Source organism: Hippoglossus hippoglossus, chromosome 9 (assembly GCF_009819705.1).
Source record: "Hippoglossus hippoglossus isolate fHipHip1 chromosome 9, fHipHip1.pri, whole genome shotgun sequence".
Lineage (NCBI taxonomy): Eukaryota > Metazoa > Chordata > Actinopteri > Pleuronectiformes > Pleuronectidae > Hippoglossus > Hippoglossus hippoglossus.
The window spans coordinates 24,532,518-24,555,542 of record NC_047159.1 but is presented as its reverse complement, the minus strand read 5'-3'; the positions used below and the strand labels follow the sequence as shown (position 1 = coordinate 24,555,542).

The window sequence follows — 23,025 nt, the reverse complement described above, 5'->3', positions numbered from 1 at the left end:
AAAAACACTGTATGCAGGTTACATTTGGCACTTAGTGAGAATAAGATGGTATATTTTTCCTTTCTGTGCTTCGAGGCTAAAGCAGCAGCCTGATTGTTGTAGCATCACTAACGTGGGTCTTGTGCACAGTGAGGGAACAACAAGCAGCGAGGTTTCATACGACTACAAATAGTAACGATTAAATATATCTCTGGAAAACAAACCCCAATTTTCTTGTCCTTTGCTGTGTTAAAAACACTTTAGTGTTAAATATCACCCTTCCCTGCTTTAACATCCTGCTATTGAGCAAGGCATTAACCCCAGAGTGCTCTAGAGGTGCTAATGTCGTGGGAACCTATGATACAAGTTTGTAAATAATGAACAAGTGTGAATTCATATTGTGACACATGCACTGTGTGCGAATGAGGACAAGGTGTTAATTGAACACTTTCCTTTTCATGAAAAACGAAATTCATCATCATTGAGGGAGATGTCAGTAAACTCTACACTGTGAACCATTAAAGCTGCATCAGTTTTTTTGTTTATATTACGTCGTTCCATTATACCTCAGAGCTTGGTATTACTGACCCCCAAGTGGAATGTGGCAACTGGCACGCCCCCTAAAGTCAGACGTTTGACAATGAAGGTCAGAGGAACCTCAATACCCCCAACTTCGAAATCCAAGATGGCTGCTCTGTGTATCAACAATAGTTAAAGCTGTAGTTTTTACTGTTTATTAGCACTTCTGTCATTATATTTGTTGTGCACATAGTACAGTCCAATTACTGCCAGTGGAACTGTTACTACGGTGTTAGTATGTGTGAAATATCACCTAACGTGTTATTATGAACTGGTTTTGCCCACAATGGCTAGCTGGCTATGTTTATGTTTATGGCTAGTTAATCCTTGTTCAGTACGGTCACAATGATCTGTCTGCCTTCCGACCAAATGTGCATCTGGAACGCTATCAACTTAGGTTATTCGGGTGTGACGTCATTCCGAGGGCCGAGCTCAGAGGTATAATGGAACGTAGCATATATATTTTGGCCTCTTGAAGGCAGTAGAACAAGTTGAAAACACAACATTAACATTGTATTGTCACCATATAAAGATGTTTGAAGCCATTCAAATTCTGAAATTCAAGTGAGTCAAATAAAACACTTTAGTTGATTTTTAATATTTTTCTTTCAAGTGATACATCTACGTAAAAGATGTCATGGCCTTGCATGACAAGTACAGTACACTTTCTTATCCACCCCTTTTACTTTACAGCTATTTTAACATTTTTGATGAACCATATATTTTTTTTTACATTCTGCAAGTTATGTATGGGACCTAAAAGGAGGTCAGCGGTCTGCATGGCTCACGCGATAAAGCCTTACCTTTAAAACAAACGTAAACATCACAGTTAAAAATGTAAACCGAAATATTTCCGCTTTAAAAAGCTTTCACAGAAGTCTAACGAACAAAACGACTATATTTAGGGATTTTTTTTCTATTTCTAAAACTTAAGCTTCAATAATTTGATTGAACGAATCCTGGATTCACCATCCACACACAAACACACACATATGGATCTTGACATGTGTGGCAAAAGGTGGCATGGCAAAAGAGCGCAAACGCCTCAGTAAAAAAAATGTATAATAAAAAAATAAAATGCACAAAAGGAGGGACATTCCAAGAGAATATTGAATCTTGAAGCTTATTTCTCCTGTTGACGTTTTGATTAAAGACAACAGAGTTACAGTCAGGTGAGCTGAAGCACCAGTTGGTCTTTTGTCCAGGAGGGGATGTGCTCAGACCAGAAGTGAGCTGAATACTTCAGAACAGGAAAAAACAACATATGTACACACCAGCAACCTCTGAGTGTTAACCCCCCCCCCCCCCCATCTTGGTATGACCAGGAGTTGTAAAAATATACTGCATGTGTGAGTCAGCCATGGATGAGATGATTACACTACAGGTAGGTTTCGATAGAATGCTTATCATGTGGTGGTGGTACCTTTTATAGTCCCTGCTGAGTAGAATGACTCAGTCATTTGTGTCTGGGTGCAGCGTCATCAAAGTGCCGTCATTTCAATATCAGATGTTCTCTCCATTTGATACGTGTGGTTTATTACAATTCAAATGAATCTGCATACTGAAGAATCAACACTAGATGGAGACACTCATACAGCTTTAGAAACAAAGGAACAGCCTGTCTGACAATAAAACAACAAACCAAACTGCTTGGTTTAGCAGAGCGATAGCATCCTAGCTGCCATCAAGTGAATACAAGTCATACCAGCCACAGCCACTGTAATTGCACACAACAAATGAGGCTGCTGAGGCTGCAGTATTTATACTTTAGATTTCCCCAACACTTGGAAACCACATTTTTTTTTAAATGAAAAAAAGACTAAAACTCCTGGATAAAAGGGATTCATCTACTTTTATTAACTAATTTTAAAAAATGTACTTTTTTATACTTTTTGACATGTACAAGTTAGGACCTCAGAATACATTTGAACAACTGAAAAGTCTTAATTCAATCATTGTTGCTATGACATAATATATCTAATAAAATGTTAAGCTTTGATAAATAAGGTTTCCCCAAATAACAAATCATATGTTTGTCTTCTTACAGGAGCTGCAAGTGTTTTCTCAGCCTCCTTCTGTGTTTCTTCTAATGTGTCCGCTTCATTTCTGCATGCGACTGCAGGCGAGCAGTGAGAGAAAGAAAGACACTAATAGAAAGAGTGGTTGAGGGCTATGAATCAGTGGGTGTGGGTCGTGTGAAGATGGGAGGATGGCATTTTCTATCCAGTGCCGTTCTTGTTGGGGCTGTTGGTGTTGATCGTGGTGCCGTCTGGCTGCTGGCCGTCTTTGCGAGGCGGCATCCTCTCATTTATCCTGTCCAGGCCGCGTGCCTCCTCAAAGTTCCGAATCTTCCTCGTATTTTGAGTATTGGATATTTTGATTATAAATGTTAATTATTGCAACAGCTGGCTGGGACCTTTAGGGTGAAATGTGAATTCACACACTTCCTTTCCTCAGAAAGTTGCAGCGTACCAGAGCAGGAAATTATATCTAAATAAATCTGAGTTGATGTTAGAAGGTGTACAGTATATTATCACTTGACTGACACTCAGAGACATCAGAGATTCTTGAATTTGACCCATGAAAACTTAACTGTTTACATAACTTTATATTCATTCAGCTATTGAGTAACAGGTTTTCATCATGTGCAGAACATGTTCATAGACGTAATTATTAATAATAATAATTTGTTAAAGGTAGAGCAACATTGGCTTATAATATGCTGATGCCTGAATGGTACTTAAATCCCCATTATTGTCACAGAGTACCACACGGGGGCAGAGAGAGCTCAACGCACTGCAAATGAAGAAAACAACTTCATCGATTTGAGGACCCACGCAGTGCAAATTTCAAAAATGGCAACGGAAATGTTTCCAGGGGACGTGATGAACCCGGCTGAAGTTCAATTCTTATAAGTGTCATCACCAGTGACGAGAAGCAGACTTCAATTACTTCACAAAGCATTTCCTTCATTTCAGTGAGACACACACTTGTGGGGAGCATTGAAATATGACTTAATCTACACTTTTTTCCCCTCTCTACATCCTGAGCCACAGCCGATTGCAATTATAGTAATTATAGTGTTATTAAAATAACTAACACCCCTTTATGTGCATGTGAGTGCTGTTTTAAAAATGTGTAAAACAATATCAGCGCTGATTGTCTTCTTTGAGCATTTCAGAGAGGTTCAGTTTTCACCCAGAGTCTGAAACCAGAAAACCAGAGGTTGTGTTTTCATGGCTCAGAAGCAGAGTGGTCACCACACTCACAGTGAGGCAATTGTTCCGTTCCACGATGTTCCGTTCACATGAGGCCATGGCCTCATGTGAACGGAACATCGTGGAACAAATGAGCATCAAAAGACTGCAAGGACGAACGTTTATCAGCAGGATTTGACTGAAGTAAACAGATTTCTACCGCACATAAATCAGTCCTCTAGTCACTCCATGGATGATTTCACATGTGCTTCTAAGGTGTTGCAGCTTGTTCCCCAGGCAGAGGAGCAGATCTTTAACATAAGGTAAGCAGAGATTGATCCTGATAGTGTTCACTGATTGTGACTTTTCCCTCAGAATCTGTCGCGATCCTGTGTGTTGCTATTTTCTTTGTCTTTTGACCATGAGGCCTTTCAGTGCCAACAATATTACTCTGATCATCCCAGACTTCAAACATAAAGCACTTCGCTGTGTGTTGGCGGCTTTAACACCGGAAGTGCCACCCACACACCAAACTGGTTGTGAGTTGAATCTCTGTTGTCTTATAATAATGATAAAAAACTCACACTTTGCTTGTATCAAGCTGTCACACAGTGTTACTTTAGCTCCACCTCCTGAACCACACACACTGACCCCGTGTCCTGAATTGTCCCTGTCCACTACAGAGGGAGCGTGCACATTGGTCTTATTGTCTTCGGACACTTTGTCTCAGCTGTGAGTCTAAGCATGTGTTCAGTGGGTGAGGGACAGACGGGAAGGGAAGGAGCTTAACAAGTGCTGCGGATGTAGATCGATTTTTTGGTTTCTATATTTGGACAGAAGATTGTGAAACTTTATGATGCGGTGACGACAGTGTGACAAGATGCTTCACTGAGTCAGTCAGCCACAACACACAATGAGTCAAACTGCAGATTTATGGATTTTATTCCAAAAAAGTGGCTGAAGTTTCATCCAGCAAAAAGGTAGGAGAGACAGAAAGTACAAATGCATCATGTCTTTGTTTAGATGACTGTGGATAATGATAATGTAAGAGAATACAAGTATTCTTCCTGCATTCCTTAAGAGTAGCAGGGGCCTGCTCAGGCTGGTTGTGAGTGTGGTTAGAATTAGTTGTCAATGAGGAAGTAGCAGTGACAGCTGCAAGGAGGGCGTGGCAACAGAAACTCTGTGTGCAGGTAGGCAGCATAAAGCCTGATCACAGCACCGATCTGCTCTATTACAGTGACTGTCTGCACTTGGACATGACGCCAACTCTCCTATTGTGGATCCTCATCCTAAATGCCTCGCTCGAGCCCTCAGGTAAGTCACTGGATACTGTTACCTCCATTCAGCTCATTGGCTAATTAATAACTAAAGGCTGGGTTTATCCTCTCTCAAAGGTCTTTAACTGGTGTTCCTCGTCCTGTACAGCAAGTAAAATGGGTTGTTAATCACAGAATGTTCTTTTCAACATTACACATGCAGCTTTCATAATTTTTATGAAAGGATATTTGTTTCTGCTTTAATATGGTGGATCTACTTTTAGCTGTGTTTCCCTTATCTACGCTCATACAGCCTACAGGCTGTTATCGTTTAGTGATACTGACTTTGTTTGTGTAAGATACTCAGATCAGCCCCAGCATTAACACCAGGCTAACATGGTTCTAGTACCATTATATTGTGTGTGTGTGTGTGTGTGTGTGTGTGTGTGTGTGTGTGTGTGTGTGCGTAATTGTAACAGTAACTAGTTAAGAGTTTTAATGTTTTCTGACTGGTGCGTTATTACAAAGGAATTGTTTACCAAAATGCATGTGTTACCACCACCCTCTCAGGTGCCACTATGTACCTGGTAACCATGACTCAGAATGACTTAGTCATTTCCTTTCAAGCTGCCTTCATAAACTGGAAAGTACAGGCTTAGATTAGGCCATATCTTCATTTCGGTGAGACGATACCCGGTCAGAACGAGGTACAGGATTTCAAAAAACTAATCTGGAAAACTACAGCAGGAAGTGATGTTAGTTAGATGTGTATCAGACCCAGTGTGAGATGAAACAATTTCGAAATAAGAAGGTGATGAAAAACACAAAAAGAGAAGTAGGGTTTATTTTTTGTCTGAGGGACAGTTTGACTCCAAAACAGACAAATATAAAACTGAAGAATGAAAAGTTACAAATAAAAGATCTCACTTATCTGAGTACTGTGAACTAACACTCTCAGTACAGCAAAAAAACGTCTTAATTACTACAGGAGACAGTCTGGTCACAGGGGCATGGATTTAGTTTTAGGTGACTTTCGGTGAGAGAAGAGAGAAGAAAATAATATATACGTATATTATCATGTTATATAATCTTGAATACACCCATCTACTTTCACTTCTTCTGCATGTTTTAAGGTAATCTAATAATAATTTTTATTTAACCCAATAAAATATTTGTATGTTGTTACTGTTACATTTAAAAGCTTCTTGCACATACCAGATAATGATTAAATTGTGTTTTCCACATTAATAGTGTGGTCTGTCTGTGAGTTCCAGCTGTATGCTTTATATCCTTATATTTGGTTTGTGTTCCAATCCGGAATCTTATCAGCTCAAATTAAATAAAGTTGTAGTCCGAACAACATGCAGAGGGGGTATGTTTTCAGCCCTCGATAGTATCTGCAGGTATTCCCTTCAGGCTGCTGACAGATCAAGCAATGTAGAGCAGCATGTATAGTCCTATAGACTCATTGCTCTGACCTCATATGAATATCAATGTTTTCAACAGAACAGATCTGTCATCTGGTCTATGCAAGGTGGAAGGATATTAATAGAGAAACAGAAAGAAACCTGAGAGTGTGAAAGTAACAGGGGGATGGGTTAAGCAGGGTCAACAGAAAATCCCATAATAACTATTATTGCAAAGAATAGTGTGTAGACCTGCTCTATATGAAAAGTGCTCTGAGGTAACGTCTCTTATGATTTGGTTATATTTGAATGAAATCAACTTAACCTGACTTACAGCACAGGTTCATTGAAACCACAGACCACATGCAGGGAACAGTTTTAAACTAATCTGCCCTGAAGTGATCTCTAAACTGCTGTGACGTGTGATATCGATGAATGAGGGATCCACTCTCACTTTACTCACCTGCTGCATTATATTTAAATCAGCTTCATCACTGTGAATGTAGCAGGCGTTTTTCTGACTCTGAAATAAAGTTCTGCACAGGCCATAGGCTGGGACAGCCTCTCAGCTTCAGAATTTGGGGTCATTTAATATGCACATGTAGCCTGATAGAGAGAAACCTCGAGTCATTTGCTTTGCCTATAAATAAACTCCATCTTACTTTACTTATATATTTGTTCGAATTTAAAATGTTAGAGGAATAGTTCAACATTTGCGAAATATGCTCTGTTATTTGTTTCCAATCTCATGTGTTGTACATGCTTTGTTAGTTGCTGGAATTACAAACAAGATATGAACAGATACTAACAAGCAAGATACAACATGTTCATTAGTTCCAGAAATGTTGGTTGGTGGATTTTTTTATCTTTGGGACTGAGCCTAGCTGGCTGTTCGCCCCTGTTTCCAGTCTCTGTGTGTTCTGAAGTACAGTATTTCCTCTAGGATTTGTTCTTATAACACCAACAAAGGACAAAATAAGGAAAATGTAGATGAAAACAAGAAAAATACTGCCGACTCTGTAAACAGACCACTACATCTACGAATTGCTTGATTGAATTTTACACAAAAAAGAGCGATAAGATCACTTGTGGCAGTATGTATTCTGATATAAAAAGGCAGATCGACAGGATGTGGGATCAGGTGATCTTTTACCAGAGAGTATCAGACCTTCTCTGCATAGGTCAGAACGATGTTTACATGTATCTCTCAATTAACCAAAATGTCCAACTATTCCTTTAACAGAAGCGTTTAAAGCCAAATATAAATACAGTATCTATTGGTAACTACATGGAAAACTCACTCTGTTTTACCTAGAGTCAAATGATAAGATAAATATTCAAATGCCTACAGTAAATTTACCTATCTTCTCAATGATTTATCAACAAGCTGTAATTTTAAAACATGATGTGAAGGAGACCACTGTTTTTTCTTGTTTTCTACACGGTCGATGTTGGTTTAATCTAATCTTGTTAATCTTTCACTAACCTTAATAACATATGAATCTTCTATTAACCATGACTGCAAATAACCGAGATGCTTCTTCCTCCGAACTGTGATTGGAAGGCAGTGCCAGAAAATAACGTATTTTCTTCTTTAATGTTGAGGCTGGAAGAAGTCGGTTACCAGTCAGGTTCAAGATAAACTCTTAATCATGAACCTCATTAAATGAGCAAATTCGTACTTATTATAAAGATGTATAATGTGTGTTTAATCTCCATAGAAAGCCATGGAAACCATGGGTTTGAGGAGGCGAAGGACCATGAGGTGGTTCGCCCCGTCAGACTTCACACTGTCAGAAAAAGACAAGTAGAGGTATGGAACATTATTCTGTTTTCTGTGATACGTGTGTGATGTTCTGTCTGACTGTGATGTTGGTAAGGGGAACATTGAAAACTTCCTGAAAGCACAATTTCACATGTATTTTTCCACAGAACCTCAGACCACAGGTAATAAAGTATGGAATGACGTTGGGAGGAAAACATATTGAAATGCAACTAGAGAAAAATGAGTAAGTTTTTACACAGGCATGACTGTAAACTGTAAACTGTAAATTAAACGTTTATTTTGGTTATTTAAAAAGATAAGAAGTAAAGACAATGTTTTAAGCAATGCTTCAGTGCAACTTCCTGGTTTTACTTCAACAAAATAAATTTGCTGTGTGTTTCCAGGTCACAAAAATGTTGGTTATCATATCTGTAGCGAAAATCATATCTGTGTAAGAATACAAACACTGATGTGGCACAGCATGGCATGATGTCCATTCATTTTTATATTTTTTCATCCTAAGTGAATTACTCACCAAAGATTACACTGAGACTTACTACCATGAGGATGGGACTCAAGTCACCACAAGCCCTGATGACATTGTAAGTGTTTGCATTCGTAGGCAAGTTTCACTTCAACATTCATAATGTGACGTACTGTGAAAGTACAGACAACTGTGATTTCTCAATCAAATGTTTTAATGGTTTTAAAATGCTTCTAAAAAGATCACTTGAATGTTGTTATGTGATCCTTCTCGTTTCCCAGGATCACTGCTACTATCATGGGAGGATTGTGAACGACAGCAAATCATCTGTTAGCCTTAGCACTTGTGATGGACTCAGGTGAGCCAACTGGCAGATAAAAGTAATCTCCTTTTAGCTCTGTTTGGCTCTCCACCGACTCCTGAGGGATATATCTGTCTACTCTAAACACAGCTTCTTGCTTAAAGAATGACAGGGTGTGAATAGGACATACAGCTGTGGGGCCCAAAACCAAAACAGTAGGCTGAAAGATGCTAAAAGCCAAAATGCTAGAAAAGTAATAAGAGGAATACAAAGTTGAGTTCTTGACTCTTTCCAATGTTATACAAAATATTGGTTAAAGACACTTTAAAATGCAACCGGCATCTGAAGTTAGCTAGTTAGCCTTGTGTAATATTCAAGCCTTAACATACAACACAGAGGCATTTTATAAAGGATCAAACAGAAAAAATAGGATCCTTCATTTCCACTGAATGAGGTGTGACTTAACCATTGGATTTGTTTTTACCTCAATGCAATTGCCCATAGAACTAAAAGAACTGGTGTGATCTTGGTTTAGGGGTTACTTCAGAACATCTGCCCAGAGGTACTTGATCGAGCCCCTGTCAGGAGACGATGAGGGCGATCACGCTGTGACGACAATCACAGAGAAGAACTACACTCCTGCAGTGTGTGGTGTCACCAACACCAGCTGGAGTGACGACTTTGAACCCCCAACAAGCCGCAGCCGCTCCAGAGCAGGGGTAACAACATTACTTTCACAGCACTGCAGCACTGCCATCATTCCGTCGAATAACTTGTTAAATGACAACAAACATTAACTAATATTAACTAAAAATATATTCCTTTGCCCTCCAGGGTATATCGATTGTCCAGCAACAGAAATACCTTGAGCTCTTCCTTGTTGCTGATAACCGTGAGGTAAGATACAATGTAGATGTAGAAACCTTACATGATTCATTAAGTCAATGGGAAGTTAACATAATGGTAATGGTATTAATAGTTTTCTGGGTATTTTGGTGTACTTTTTAAGTTAGTAAGTCAATGATGAATCATCATTAATCATGGGGGTAATTTCAAAATGAATCAACTTCAGAGAAACAGAATACGTGAGCTTGCTCTAACATGACGACATGATGTTTCAGTATGTGAAGATGAAGCGAGATATGACAGCGCTGAGAAAGAGGCTATTTGAAGTTGTCAACTTTGTCAACATGGTGAGTCGGTGCTTGAGTATCTATTTTATTTCCTTTGGTGTCTTTAGCGTCCTTGGGTTCCTTGAAAGGCAATATGTTTCAGCCATATTCAGCTGTGATAATAATCCTATACGTTTCAGCATGAAATGAACATTGCAGCTGTTCCCTTTCTCCTGTTGTCTCTGTGGTGATCTCCTGCTGGTGTTTGCAGGCCTATAAGCCCCTGAGGACCTTTATTGCTCTGGTGGGAATCGAGATCTGGTCCAACGGTGACTTGATCAGTGTGACCCCCCCGGCCGGGGCCAACCTGGATGCTTTCATGAATTGGAGGAACTCTGAGCTGGTCAAGAAGAAGAAGCATGACAACGCACATCTCATCAGGTCTGAACAGCCTGTAGAGACCAAATATTCTCAAATGTGGGAAAAGGGGGGCAGTAAACTTTTGTTGCTGACACACTAACTCTGTGACGCAGTGATCACTGGGGTGGCTCTGTCCCCCTTTCACATCTAACTCTGTCCTGTCAAATAAAGAACTAAAAAGTCAAAAAGGTATTTACTTAAAATAAATGCAGTGATATATGTCCCTAGTGTTGGGACATTGTGAAACCGGCTCTTGGTTGCTTCCTGAAACAAACCACAGCGGACATGTTTTGTTTTCTGGTTAAACCAGATCAGATCTCGGTGTACTGGAGGTTTTGAGTTTCCACTTGTTTGTGTAATTTACTTCTATGTACAGATCAGGCTATTACTGACTCTTGCACTAGATACGATGTCACAAACCATGCCCGTTATGTTTCAAATTCAGATTTCAGAGAAGTTCAGATGTCTCAATATGTTGAACTAAGGTGACTCCATATAGTGTCAGTTTAGTTCACATTGACTTGACACGCCATTTTGTTACAATAAACCTGGACAAGTTGTTCAAATCAAGAACAAAATTATAATATAAGAAACCAGATAAAAGCCACAGAACTGCTGATGCCAGATTTCCTGTGAATAGAGAAGATTGTTAATATCTAAGTTTATAGTGTTAATGAAGAACTAGATGGATTGGAGAACTGTGTTGATATTGATATGTCACCATCAATAGTCAAAGTGTTTCTCCTCTTGTCTTTCAGTGGCATTGACTTTGAAGGATCAACTGTGGGACTGGCTTATATCGGGACCCTTTGCTCTGGTCACTCTGTTGGGGTCGTACAGGTGAGACAGGAAGTTCTATTCTGTTATTGCGATGGTATCATCTATATCATACACTTGGTAGTATGCAAAATTAGCAACCAAGGTATTTTCTCTGTGTATCAGTTAGAACCAGCTGAAATCTGTTAACTCCTGGTGCCTTGAGGATGAATCCTAATGATCTGCTGAGTCTCTGTAGCTGCACCGCGAACTCAATATTTTATAAATGAAATTATTAAAAATCTACTCAACGACTGGAATAAAATTTGTGGTAGGAGGTACTTTTGCCCTTGCTTCACCATGAAGTTAACATTTGTGGTTTCAAGTAAAATGCTTCTAACACTATTGGATGAATTAATGTGATATTTGATGCAGAAGCTCATGTTTCCCTCAGCATGATGATAACTTTTTATCTCGCACCATCATCAAGTAAAAGATCAAAACAACTCTATCCAGTAACTTTGGTCAGTGTTGTCCTCCTTACTGAGAAAATAATAATAACACATTACTTACATACCTGACCACTGTTATTAGTGATATGGTTTCTTTTCCATTGCACCATTTCACAAAATTGGTAATGTAGATGGAAACATGGTAACATGGATGTATCCTCTCTGAGAATATCAGGGTCATTTCTGATTAACACAGCTAAGCCTTTAAACTAGCATTGTTATTTTCTTCTATATGAATCTATATAAAATATTGATCGTTACTTCCTTTCAAATGTTAACACAGATGCACACTCCAATACTCTATGTTGATCAAGTCCAGCCTCACAGAGACGCTAGCATGGCTGTAGTCTTGTTATTCTTTGGAATGTCACAGCCAATAATGATTTTTCCAACCAGGTTTACTATTATTATCTGATAACTGTATCTATCATCCAACAAGGAGAACAGAATATCTTTTATTACAATCGAATCTTAATTTTGCCATGGACTTTTGTGTGAAGCACTTTGTAACCTTGTTTAGATAAGTGCTATACAAATGAATTTATTATTATCATTATTATTATATTTTCACCTGACCATTACTTGGTTGGTTGAAGGACTCAATTTTCAAATTTTGGTGCAGATCCGGAATAGGAGGAGATTTGTTAAATTTTTTTTTACTTTCTTAACATTGTGATAGAAGGCATTTTTCAACATTTTCACCATTTTCCTGCAGGGAATAATTAGTGGATCTTTACCAACAAAAAAGATCAAGCATATTTAGGGTGATATGATATTTATGAGTGTATGACATTTGGTGTGGCTTGGTTAAATTTCAATGGACTGTTGAGTGGTGGTGGATATTGTCTAAACCGGAATTGTCAGTTGTTTCACAAGCTCATATGAAACTCACTGTGGGCGAGCACACATCTAGACTGACGTGTGTTCCTCTGTGGGAACAGAGGAACTCTAAACCAAAAAGCCTCAACATCATGTGATCAGAAAGTCAGTTCAGCAAGTTCAACTGAGGAAAGAGATATGTTATCATGTGATAGCTGTCTGACCTTGGTGTAGTCTTGCTTTAAACACATGTAAATTACTGATAAAAGCAACTACATTTTAAGAGATCCTCTCTCACAACTGGTGTTCTGTTGCCTCTCAGGATCACAATGACCGGGCCATTGCTGTGGGAGCTACACTGGCTCATGAGATGGGCCACAACCTGGGCATGGACCATGACGACTCCAGTGCCTGCTCTTGTTCTGCCGACAGCTGCATCATGGCTGGATCCCTCAGGTAAGAACAATCATTCAAAGGTGTCTGATAAAGGCAGATCAGACACAGACAGAGACCTTTAGGTTTAACAAGCACGTAATGACATCTTTAGAGCACTCCCCATCTCAGCTTGAGGGCCACGGCTCGAGGCTACATCTCCTTTTAGAACTGTGAGCAGTGTGGTGGCATTGTGGGTAAAGAGGAAACCATATTTTGACAATAAAAAAGAATGTGTTAAATGAAAGAAAATATATATTTCTGACTCTGCTGCAGCAATTTTGATTTTGTTACCGTCCACTCTCGGAGCAATGATCAACCAGAGGATCACTTTTTACATTTCTCAGAAGGAAAAGTCCAGGTGTTAAAATAAATACTACTAATAATAGTTTTTCTGTATATCAGAGCCCTTGTATTATGCATTCTGACTTAAACGCTGTCACAAAAACTGAACTTTTCATCTCTTACAAGTCAAATGTTTGGTGAAAAAAAACCTCCAGAAAAGGCTGCATCCAATAACAACATTTTCTGGATAAGATGACGGGGGTTAATGATTAGATGAAAAGATACATGAAGCAGAGACTGTATTAAACAGAGTTTATGTGCTGTTCTTCCTCAGCTGGAACATTCCTCGCACTTTCAGCAGCTGCAGTGGCATTAACTATGAAAAGTACCTGATGGGCCGCAGCCCCAGCTGTCTGCTGGACAAACCAGACTACAAGACTGTGGTGGCTCCTTCCGTCTGTGGGAACGGCTTCAGGGAGGAAGGAGAGCAGTGTGACTGTGGCACAGTGGAGGTAAAGAACCAGCACTGACAGTGGAGTATCTACCTCAATCATCTTGTTGTCTCATCTTGACTCATTCCTGGGAGGAAAGCTGCCTGACATGCACTAACACATTGAAGGAGAGAAAGTCAGCCTTCTTCTAAAAGTGGCAGAAAGAATAATGTGAACTAACATAATAAACACAGGATTCATATTTTTGTTTAGTACAAGAGCCTGTACACCAAGGCTCACAAACAGCTTTATTTGATGAGGGTGTTATTCAGTTTATAAGCACACACACATATATATATCAGCATGCTTACAAACACTTACAGTTAGGCCTCTTTACACACATTACATGCTCTTATTATTTTAGCAAGTTGCATTATGTTGGAATAAAAAGATTTTGACAATAAGGTAGAATTAAACTGACAACAGTTAAGTAAAACAAGTGATAACTTTCATTGTGAAGTTAATTCCTTGCTGAGCTGTGACCGGTGTTCAGACATGTCTTTGTCCTCCGCTGGAATGCTTGGTTGCCGCTGGCCACAACTTTTAAAAACTTTTCAATTTTATGGAACTGCACCGCAACCGCCCAAGTTTTTTTTTTTTTTTGTCTTGAACCACATATATTATGGTGCAAAAACACAAACAGTGATAAGGGAACTTTATATCGCAAACAGTAATATAGGATCATATATCCTAGGTATGTTAGGAAGATGAAAACAAGAAATATTTGTCAGAAACTGTCACCATAGTGTCTACCAGGTCTCCTCAGTGCACCGCTTCACCTACTGTAGATGTGTTGTTAATGCCAGAGAGCCCGACCTTAAACAAATAGACACAAACACAGATGACTAAATGAAGCCACCACAACATGAGGCAACATGAGGATTTTTTAACAACATAACCGCCTCTGTCTGTGTTGTCTTTATAGGAGTGTACCAATCCATGTTGCAACGCTACCACCTGTGCTCTGCAGGACGGCTCACAGTGTGCTGACGGTGAATGCTGCGAGAACTGTAAGGTGAGTAAATAAGGAAAAGACATGCTGTTGTACTTGAGCCAATGGCTTTTCTCTTCTTCTAACAATGTGGCCTTTGGCCTGTCACAGCCCTCTTGTGGGAATATGATATATTACAAATGTAATAATAACAAACTTAATTCATGAAGCACATTTAAAAGTTACAAGTTTACAAAGTGCTTTGACAACAAAGCAAAAGGCAAATACAAGAGAAATAAATAAATCGGCAGGAAGCTATTTGACATCAACACTGGGGTGGTCGAAAACTATGTCACAAACAAACTTGGTCACATAAAAGTAGTAGAGGGACAATAAGATAATTAAATAAATAAAATAAAAGGTGATAACTAAATGATCAAAAGATGATTAAAAAAAAGACGACATCACATCAAAGCAAGTCTATAAAGAGGGGCTTTAAGAAGTGATTTAAAATAAGTCAATGAAGAAATATTTCACCTGAAAAGAAATAAATAACCCTCTCAAATAATGTTTTGTTTATTTGTATTATTGAGGTGTATGAGCCTCACTGTCTGCATGATGTCTGTGCAGAGATTTACAGTGGTGGCACTTAAGCATAAAAAAAAAATTGAGAGTAGATACATTTAAACAAGTGTAATATTATTTGAAAGAAATTATTGATATATATATATATATATTATTATATTTTATTTATATTATGATTATTTTTATTTTTCTTATTATTATTTATATATTGTATTAATGTATATTTAGTTATTTCTGGAATTGGAGACTTTTTATGTGTTGAGTTGAATTGTATTAGTCCTTGTACCTTAACTAACTCTACTCTGTGTGTGTGCTCTGTGTGTGTGCTGGATGTAAAAAAGCTATTGTCTGTAACAAGGTCACCATAGCAACTAAAAAGACAATGTCAACATGTCTTTTTTAATACTCTCAGATGGGCCTGTTCTCTGTTTTCTGGGGGTTTTCTTTCTCTTAAATAGAAAATGAAAATACATTTTTTAAACTTTGCTCAAAACTACTTTTTAGTTATATTTTTTGTATCTTACAACATTGTTTTTGAATACCCACATCTCATAGAAGACACAAGGACCCATTACATACTGAAGTGCAGTGATCTATGTGTGATGTGATCTACAGATCCTGCCTCGCTCCAGGGAGTGCCGCAGGAAGCAGGATGAGTGTGACCTGGCAGAGTACTGTGACGGCACGAGCAACACCTGCTCCGAGGATGTGTTCGCTGTGAACGGCCACCCGTGTGACGGAGACCTGGGATACTGCTACAACGGCCAGTGTCCGCGGAGGCCAAACCAGTGTCTCAAGTTTTACGGATCAGGTGAGTGTCCTTTCCTCATGTGAGTGCTGCACTGCTGTCATATTTAAATAGATTATTAATACTACTATCTTATAACATGCTTCCTTACATAACATACATCAGGTGCTATAGAGGGTGAACAGTACTGCTACAACCACAACACCAGAGGAATCTACTACGGCTTCTGCAAACGTCTCTCAAAGGACCAGTACATCCCCTGTCAGCGAGAGTGAGTCTCAGCCAAACACATAGTCTGACAGTTCCTCTGTTCTCTTGTTTAATCCACAGAACTTTCAAAGTAAAGCATCTGCATCACAATTCAATAAATTGGATCTTGAAGTGAATATGAACATATGTTGACTCTCTTTTCTGTGCAGAGACACGTTGTGTGGGAAGCTCTTCTGTCACAATGGGAACCCAAACCCAAACTACGGCCGCATGGTGTCGGTCGGCGATTGCAAGGCAACTTTCTATGATGACTACACTAAAGACTACGGCCAGGTCGACACTGGGACAATATGTGGGGATGGAAAGGTACCAGGCTCTGCTAGTGTGTGTGTGTGTGTGTGTGTGTGTGTGTGTGTGTGTGTGTGTGTGTGTGTGTGTGTGTGTGTGTGTGTGTGTGTGTGTGTTTGTGTTTTTTATAAACAAATCTCATTAATAAGAATAATTTGGCAGAGGGCATAAGGAGGGAGGTTCAAGAAAATACAATACAATAACAAGCAGAGTCTTTCTGATCACAGCATCACAGTCAACCAAGAAATGAATGCACTTGTTCAAACGTTTCAGCACTAAGTCCACAGTGTGTATCACAGTAACCAACGTCTGAGGAGCCTGATAACTAACACTGAGGGACTTGTTTCTGTTTTTTAAGGTGTGCAGCGAGAACCAGTGTGTGGATTTAGTGACAGCTTACAGAAACACCAACTGTTCTGCAAAATGCCCAGGCCACGCTGTAAGTGCATCCACACCCCAACACTGCTTTAGTTTAGTTTTCATTCCCACTGCTGTCACACTCATTAACCCCTTTCACAATATAAAATCAAGCAACTACTCACTTGCACTATTTTTGTAAAATGTTTGTAAATTTTGAATCTGTATAGTGTATTATTCCATACGTATGACTCTTATTGTGAAATCCTCCCCTTTTATTTTATATACACCATTTTTATATTCATATCATAATGTATACTAGTGTAAATTGACATATATATAAATATAAACACACACATACAATGTGTATACTCATATTCATATTGTATACCATACCTGCCTATGTACTTATATCAATCTATATATGCATGTGTATGTATAATTTTTTTTAAATATCTCCTACATAATACAAAAATATATTTTCATGAAGTCATACTATACCACTGCACATTAGTCAAAGTACATTCTCCAAATATTTTCATCTGCAGTGAAAGGTGTATATCATGTACATATTCTCTGCATTTTCATTTTCTTTAATTTCTTATTTTCTATATTGCCTATTTTATTCTATTTTCATACTTTCATGTGTTCTCTTCATTTTGACTATCTGCTGCTGTAAGGGCCTAAAGCTTTTCTTATCTTATCTTTTAGTTTTTACTGTGGATGTTGTGTTTAATGTCCCTGTGTTGACAGAGGTGCAGCTGTGTCATTAAACATATTGTGTGATATTCACGTGTCCTCGCTGCTCCTCAGGTGTGTAACCACAGGAGTGAGTGTCAGTGTTTGCCTGGGTGGATGCCTCCTTCCTGCATCTCAGAAGATGGAGATTTCTCTGCTCTTTCACCAGGTACCTACAATATGTGCACCTTCCCACTCTATAATGAATACAGGATTTGAATCATCCACTGATGCATTCAAACAAAACTTGAATTTTATTGTTTTGTATTGCAGGAGCAGTTGTTGCCATATCAGTGACAATTATACTGGTTGTTCTCGGTATCATCCTCGGTGTGATTGGGTTCATCTGGAAAAAACGACAAAGACCCATTTTGCCAACGTAAGTCATGCTCACTCTGTCTCAGGTCTTAATGAGGCTGGTTTACTCCACTTTTGTGAATGTCGAGAGCCGGCAGATGAAATCTTTGTTTCTATGACAGTTCCCACACCCAGAGGAAGCTGCCAGCAGGGGACAGGTCCTTTCAGCATGTCAACAAAGGGCCAGCTCCTGGTCAAGTGCCACAGGTAACGAGTTGGGCTATAACTAATAGGGCTTGTCAATTAAACAATATCAATGATTATTGCGAAAAAGTCCAATATATAGTGATATAATGCTTATGTATTTTGCAAGTTAGGAGATATAACCCATAATTGATCTTCCTCATATTTGTAAAGTGCTTTGCAGTTTATAAAGTGTTTAAAACTACAACTTGTTATTGATATCAACATGTGAATTATATGATCTTGATATTTTTGGGCATGTGTTACAGTCCTATAATAACCAACTGTTAATTTCATGTCCGAACAACTTTTAGCCTGAAAGGCTGAAGCCCAAAGCTCCACCTCCTCCACCTCCAGGAGGGCGAAAACCTAAACCACCGAGTCAGAACTACATGGCTGCACGTCAGGTAACTCAACCACACAGGTTATAGGCTTCTTATGTGTTAGAACACCACAACGTTAAATAAAAGGTGATCAAACTGGTGCCGGGAGAGATTCCTGAAAATGTTGATTTCAATTCAAACACAAAAACTTGTCGTGGATTAGGAGTGAAAACATAGTCTAAATTAGTTATAGTGAGAGAAAATGCAAAAAACACCGATGTTAATCTACAGCAACTGTATCTCTGTATCTCACATTGCTCCTACTTGTCAGGTTGGTTATGTTCGGCTCCAGCAGTTAACAAAGGTTTATCATTCCCTCTGATGAGAATCTATATCTTTCATTAAGATACTCATCAGAGTAGCTCAAATGGTTTTGTGGGTCTCTGAAGACCCTGGTCCTTCTCAGAGACTCTAACCATCCATTCCTCTAATAGCAGTGGTCATGATTCAAAGGAATTGATTGGTCAGTAGGCGGAGCTTTTAAACAGGTTGATCTCTTATCTCCAATTTAACCTGCTCCGGACCAGGTTAGCTATTCAGCATAAGTTACCATGGTGATTGACCCAGAGAAGAAGTGAACAAGCTTAATAGGACCGGAAACCTCAAATTTACCATGAAGTTACACCGATAAGTGCAAACCGTAAACCGTCGTCGTACAAGGCCCAGGGCTCTGGATATGGTGACTGGAGGTGACTGGGGAGGAGGAGGGTTCACAGTGAATCACTGAAATGACAGAGAAGATTCAAAGTTTGTTAGGAACGACATGATTGGCTGATTGAGATCATGGCAAAATCGGATTGGATTACCGTAAACAGCAAACAGTCAGCTGATTAGAACAGGTTGGGAGAGTGAAAGAGAATTGAGAAGGAATGAGAAGAAGAGAAAGATTGAACTCACACTGAACTTCAGTTGTACTTTTTTTAGTCGCTCAAACATATATTCTTTTTAATACCATTTTGTCCTGCAGGCTCTGAGGCCAGTTCCTCCACCAAAAGTCTGATGTCTGACACAGTGCCACCTTTAACCAAACCTGGGGAGACTCACCTTTGTCCACTGTCTCCGGGCTCCAGGCAGCCCAGAGGAACAGAGACATTTTATATTCAAGGCCTCTGGTTCCTCTGCCTGAGGGTGCTCAGTGTTTGTACCAGTGATGTGCAGGACTGCAGGAGGGAAACACTGAACTCTACATTGTCACTTCCATGTACTGCCAGGGCATTACAGGGAATGTACTGTACGTTTTATTTTTATGGCACTTTTTTTATATTATAGTGTAAGGGGTTGCTGCAGCTAGAAACAGAAGCAGCTCTGGCCTTAATGTGAGCCATTTTTATACATGTTCTTTTATTTTGCAAAAGAAATTATACAGAATATTACACAAAACATGATTTTAGTTTCAAAGTGTTTTCAACAGCAGCACTACTTTCAAAAATGTTGTCTTTGACGTGATGATCAATGTTTATGCAATGTTATAGAAATACTCAGATCATAAGAAAAATGTTAGAGTAGCATATTATAAAACTGTGCTGCATTTTCAGGTAGAGCTCAGGTACAGAATCACAGTGTAAAACCAGAACAAATGGATACATGTTGGTGATATATTTATTAGATCAGTTTGTCAAGTTATGTTCAATTTGAAAGTTTTTGCAGTAGCACTTCACAGCTCAGTTTCAGCTTCAGTTCATTTCTAAATGAAATGCCATCATGACGTCTATGTGTTGTTGTGTCTGCTTCACATTTAACAAAAACCTGTGACAATGTTAATTGCTCCTAGTCAATAGGATTATTACTGATATAGTTTGTGTAAATAAGATTTTTGCAGTACACCTTTATACTGATGTATTCTTGAATGAGTTCACTGTGTGAACATGTACATAAAAAACACTGTATGCAGGTTACATTTGGCACTTAGTGAGAATAAGATGGTATATTTTTCCTTTCTGTGCTTCGAGGCTAAAGCAGCAGCCTGATTGTTGTAGCATCACTAACGTGGGTCTTGTGCACAGTGAGGGAACAACAAGCAGCGAGGTTTCATATGACTACAAATTCTAACGATTAAATATATCTCTGGAAAACAAACCCCAATTTTCTTGTCCTTTGCTGTTTTAAAAACACTTTAATCCGGTGTTAAATATCACCCTTCCCTGCTTTAACATCCTGCTATTGAGCAAGGCATTAACCCCAGAGTGCTCTAGAGGTGCTAATGTCGTGGGAACCTATGATACAAGTTTGTAAATAATGAACAAGTGTGAATTCATATTGTGACACATGCACTGTGTGCGAATGAGGACAAGGTGTTAATTGAACACTTTCCTTTTCATGAAAAACGAAATTCATCATCATTGAGGGAGATGTCAGTAAACTCTACACTGTGAACCATTAAGGCTGCATCAGTTTTTGTTTATATTACGTCGTTCCATTATACCTCAGAGCTCGGTATTACTGACCCCCAAGTGGAATGTGGCAACTGGCACGCCCCCTAAAGTCAGAAGTTTGACAATGAAGGTCAGAGGAACCTCAATACCCCCAACTTCGAAATCCAAGATGGCTGCTCTGTGTATCAACAATAGTTAAAGCTGTAGTTTTTACTGTTTATTAGCACTTCTGTCATTATATTTGTCGTGCACATAGTACAGTCCAATTACTGCCAGTGGAACTGTTACTACGGTGTTAGTATGTGTGAAATACCACCTAACGTGTTATGAACTGGTTTTGCCCACAATGGCTAGCTGGCTATGTTTATGTTTATGGCTAGTTAATCCTTGTTCAGTACGGTCACAATGATCTGTCTGCCTTCCGACCAAATGTGCATCTGGAACGCTATCAACTCAGGTTATTCGGGTGTGAGGTCATTCCGAGGGCCGAGCTCAGAGGTATAATGGAACGTAGCATATATATTTTGGCCTCTTGAGGGCAGTAGAACAAGTTGAAAACACAACATTAACATTGTATTGTCACCATATAAAGATGTTTGAAGCCATTCAAATTCTGAAATTCAAGTGAGTCAAATAAAACACTTTAGTTGATTTTTATTATTTTTCTTTCAAGTGATACATCTACGTAAAAGATTTCATGGCCTTGCATGACAAGTACAGTACACTTTCTTATCCACCCCTTTTACTTTACAGCTATTTTAAGATTTTTGATGAACAATATATATTTTTTTACATTCTGCAAGTTATGTATGGGACCTAAAAGGAGGTCAGCGGTCTGCATGGCTCACGCGATAAAGCCTTACCTTTAAAACAAACGTAAACATCACAGTTAAAAATGTAAACCGAAATATTTCCGCTTTAAAAAGCTTTCACAGAAGTCTAACGAACAAAACGACTATATTTAGGGATTTTTTTTCTATTTCTAAAACTTAACCTTCAATAATTTTTGATTGAACGAATCCTGGATTCACCATCCACACACAAACACACACATATGGATCTTGACATGTGTGGCAAAAGGTGGCATGGCAAAAGAGCGCAAACGCCTCAGTAAAAAAAATGTATAATAAAAAAATAAAATACACAAAAGGAGGAAAATTCCAAGAGAATATTGAATCTTGAAGCTTATTTCTCCTATTGACGTTTTGATTAAAGACAACAGAGTTACAGTCAGGTGAGCTGAAGCACCAGTTGGTCTTTTGTCCAGGAGGGGTTGTGCTCAGACCAGAAGTGAGCTGAATACTTCAGAACAGGAAAAAACAACATATGTACACACCAGCAACCTCTGAGTGTCAACCCCCCCCCCCCCCATCTTGGTATGACCAGGAGTTGTAAAAATATACTGCATGTGTGAGTCAGCCATGGATGAGATGATTACACTACAGGTAGGTTTCGATAGAATGCTTATCATGTGGTGGTGGTACCTTTTATAGTCCCTGCTGAGTAGAATGACTCAGTCATTTGTGTCTGGGTGCAGCGTCATCAAAGTGCCGTCATTTCAATATCAGATGTTCTCTCCATTTGATACGTGTGGTTTATTACAATTCAAATGAATCTGCATACTGAAGAATCAACACTAGATGGAGACACTCATACAGCTTTAGAAACAAAGGAAAAGCCTGTAAGCACACCCCAATTTGTTTTTTAGTCTGACAATAAAACAACAAACCAAACCGCCATAAATCTTTTAGATACACTGATATATCCTAAGCAATAATGAACATCAGTCTGTTCTGAGGACAGTGTGTCCAGCAGTCCCAATGCTTTCCAAACAAATGAGTCATCTTCTGTCCACATCGACGACCAGAGACAACACGTCCTTTTATGTCCGTTTGCTGTGATATTCCTGCGCCGTGCTCAACCCCCAGAGAGGTCAGCTTAACGTCAGTGCTTAAGAAGAAGAAGTGCTTCCAGCAACGTGGGAGTATTGATCAGTGGGAAGTGGTGACAGAATAA

General features: G+C 39.0%; 1 protein-coding gene and 1 long non-coding RNA gene across 2 annotated transcripts; both read left to right on the top strand.

The window, feature by feature from the left end:
* The first annotated feature begins 217 nt into the window (after window positions 1–217).
* On the top strand, window positions 218–439 carry LOC117768572. Its single transcript, XR_004615084.1, has 2 exons — window positions 218–315; window positions 366–439. It is a non-coding gene; the product is annotated as an uncharacterized LOC117768572 (long non-coding RNA).
* A 4,083-nt stretch (window positions 440–4,522) lies between these two features.
* LOC117768570 (zinc metalloproteinase-disintegrin-like crotastatin) lies at window positions 4,523–22,126 on the top strand. Its single transcript, XM_034597061.1, has 24 exons — window positions 4,523–4,735; window positions 4,996–5,072; window positions 8,142–8,233; window positions 8,353–8,429; window positions 8,709–8,787; window positions 8,951–9,027; window positions 9,506–9,689; window positions 9,805–9,867; window positions 10,092–10,163; window positions 10,354–10,523; window positions 11,261–11,342; window positions 12,912–13,045; window positions 13,641–13,818; window positions 14,723–14,812; window positions 15,929–16,124; window positions 16,227–16,332; window positions 16,481–16,637; window positions 16,978–17,058; window positions 17,790–17,883; window positions 17,988–18,093; window positions 18,194–18,280; window positions 18,571–18,661; window positions 19,605–20,831; window positions 20,882–22,126. The coding sequence occupies exons 1-23, from the start codon at window positions 4,689–4,691 to the stop codon at window positions 19,635–19,637; spliced, it is 2,373 nt and encodes a 790-aa protein (XP_034452952.1). The 5' UTR covers window positions 4,523–4,688; the 3' UTR covers window positions 19,638–20,831; window positions 20,882–22,126.
* Window positions 22,127–23,025: the final 899 nt, after the last annotated feature.

What these genes read in the sequence shown, in the direction of transcription:
- LOC117768570 (XM_034597061.1), top strand. Translation starts at nt 4,689, where the DNA reads ATGGATTTTATTCCAAAAAAGTGGCTGAAGTTTCATCCAGCAAAAAG. An exon ending in TTGTCAACTTTGTCAACATG is followed by an intron (nt 10,164 to 10,353) that starts GTGAGTCGGTGC and finishes TGGTGTTTGCAG; the next exon opens with GCCTATAAGCCCCTGAGGAC. An exon ending in CAATATGTGGGGATGGAAAG is followed by an intron (nt 16,638 to 16,977) that starts GTACCAGGCTCT and finishes CTGTTTTTTAAG; the next exon opens with GTGTGCAGCGAGAACCAGTG.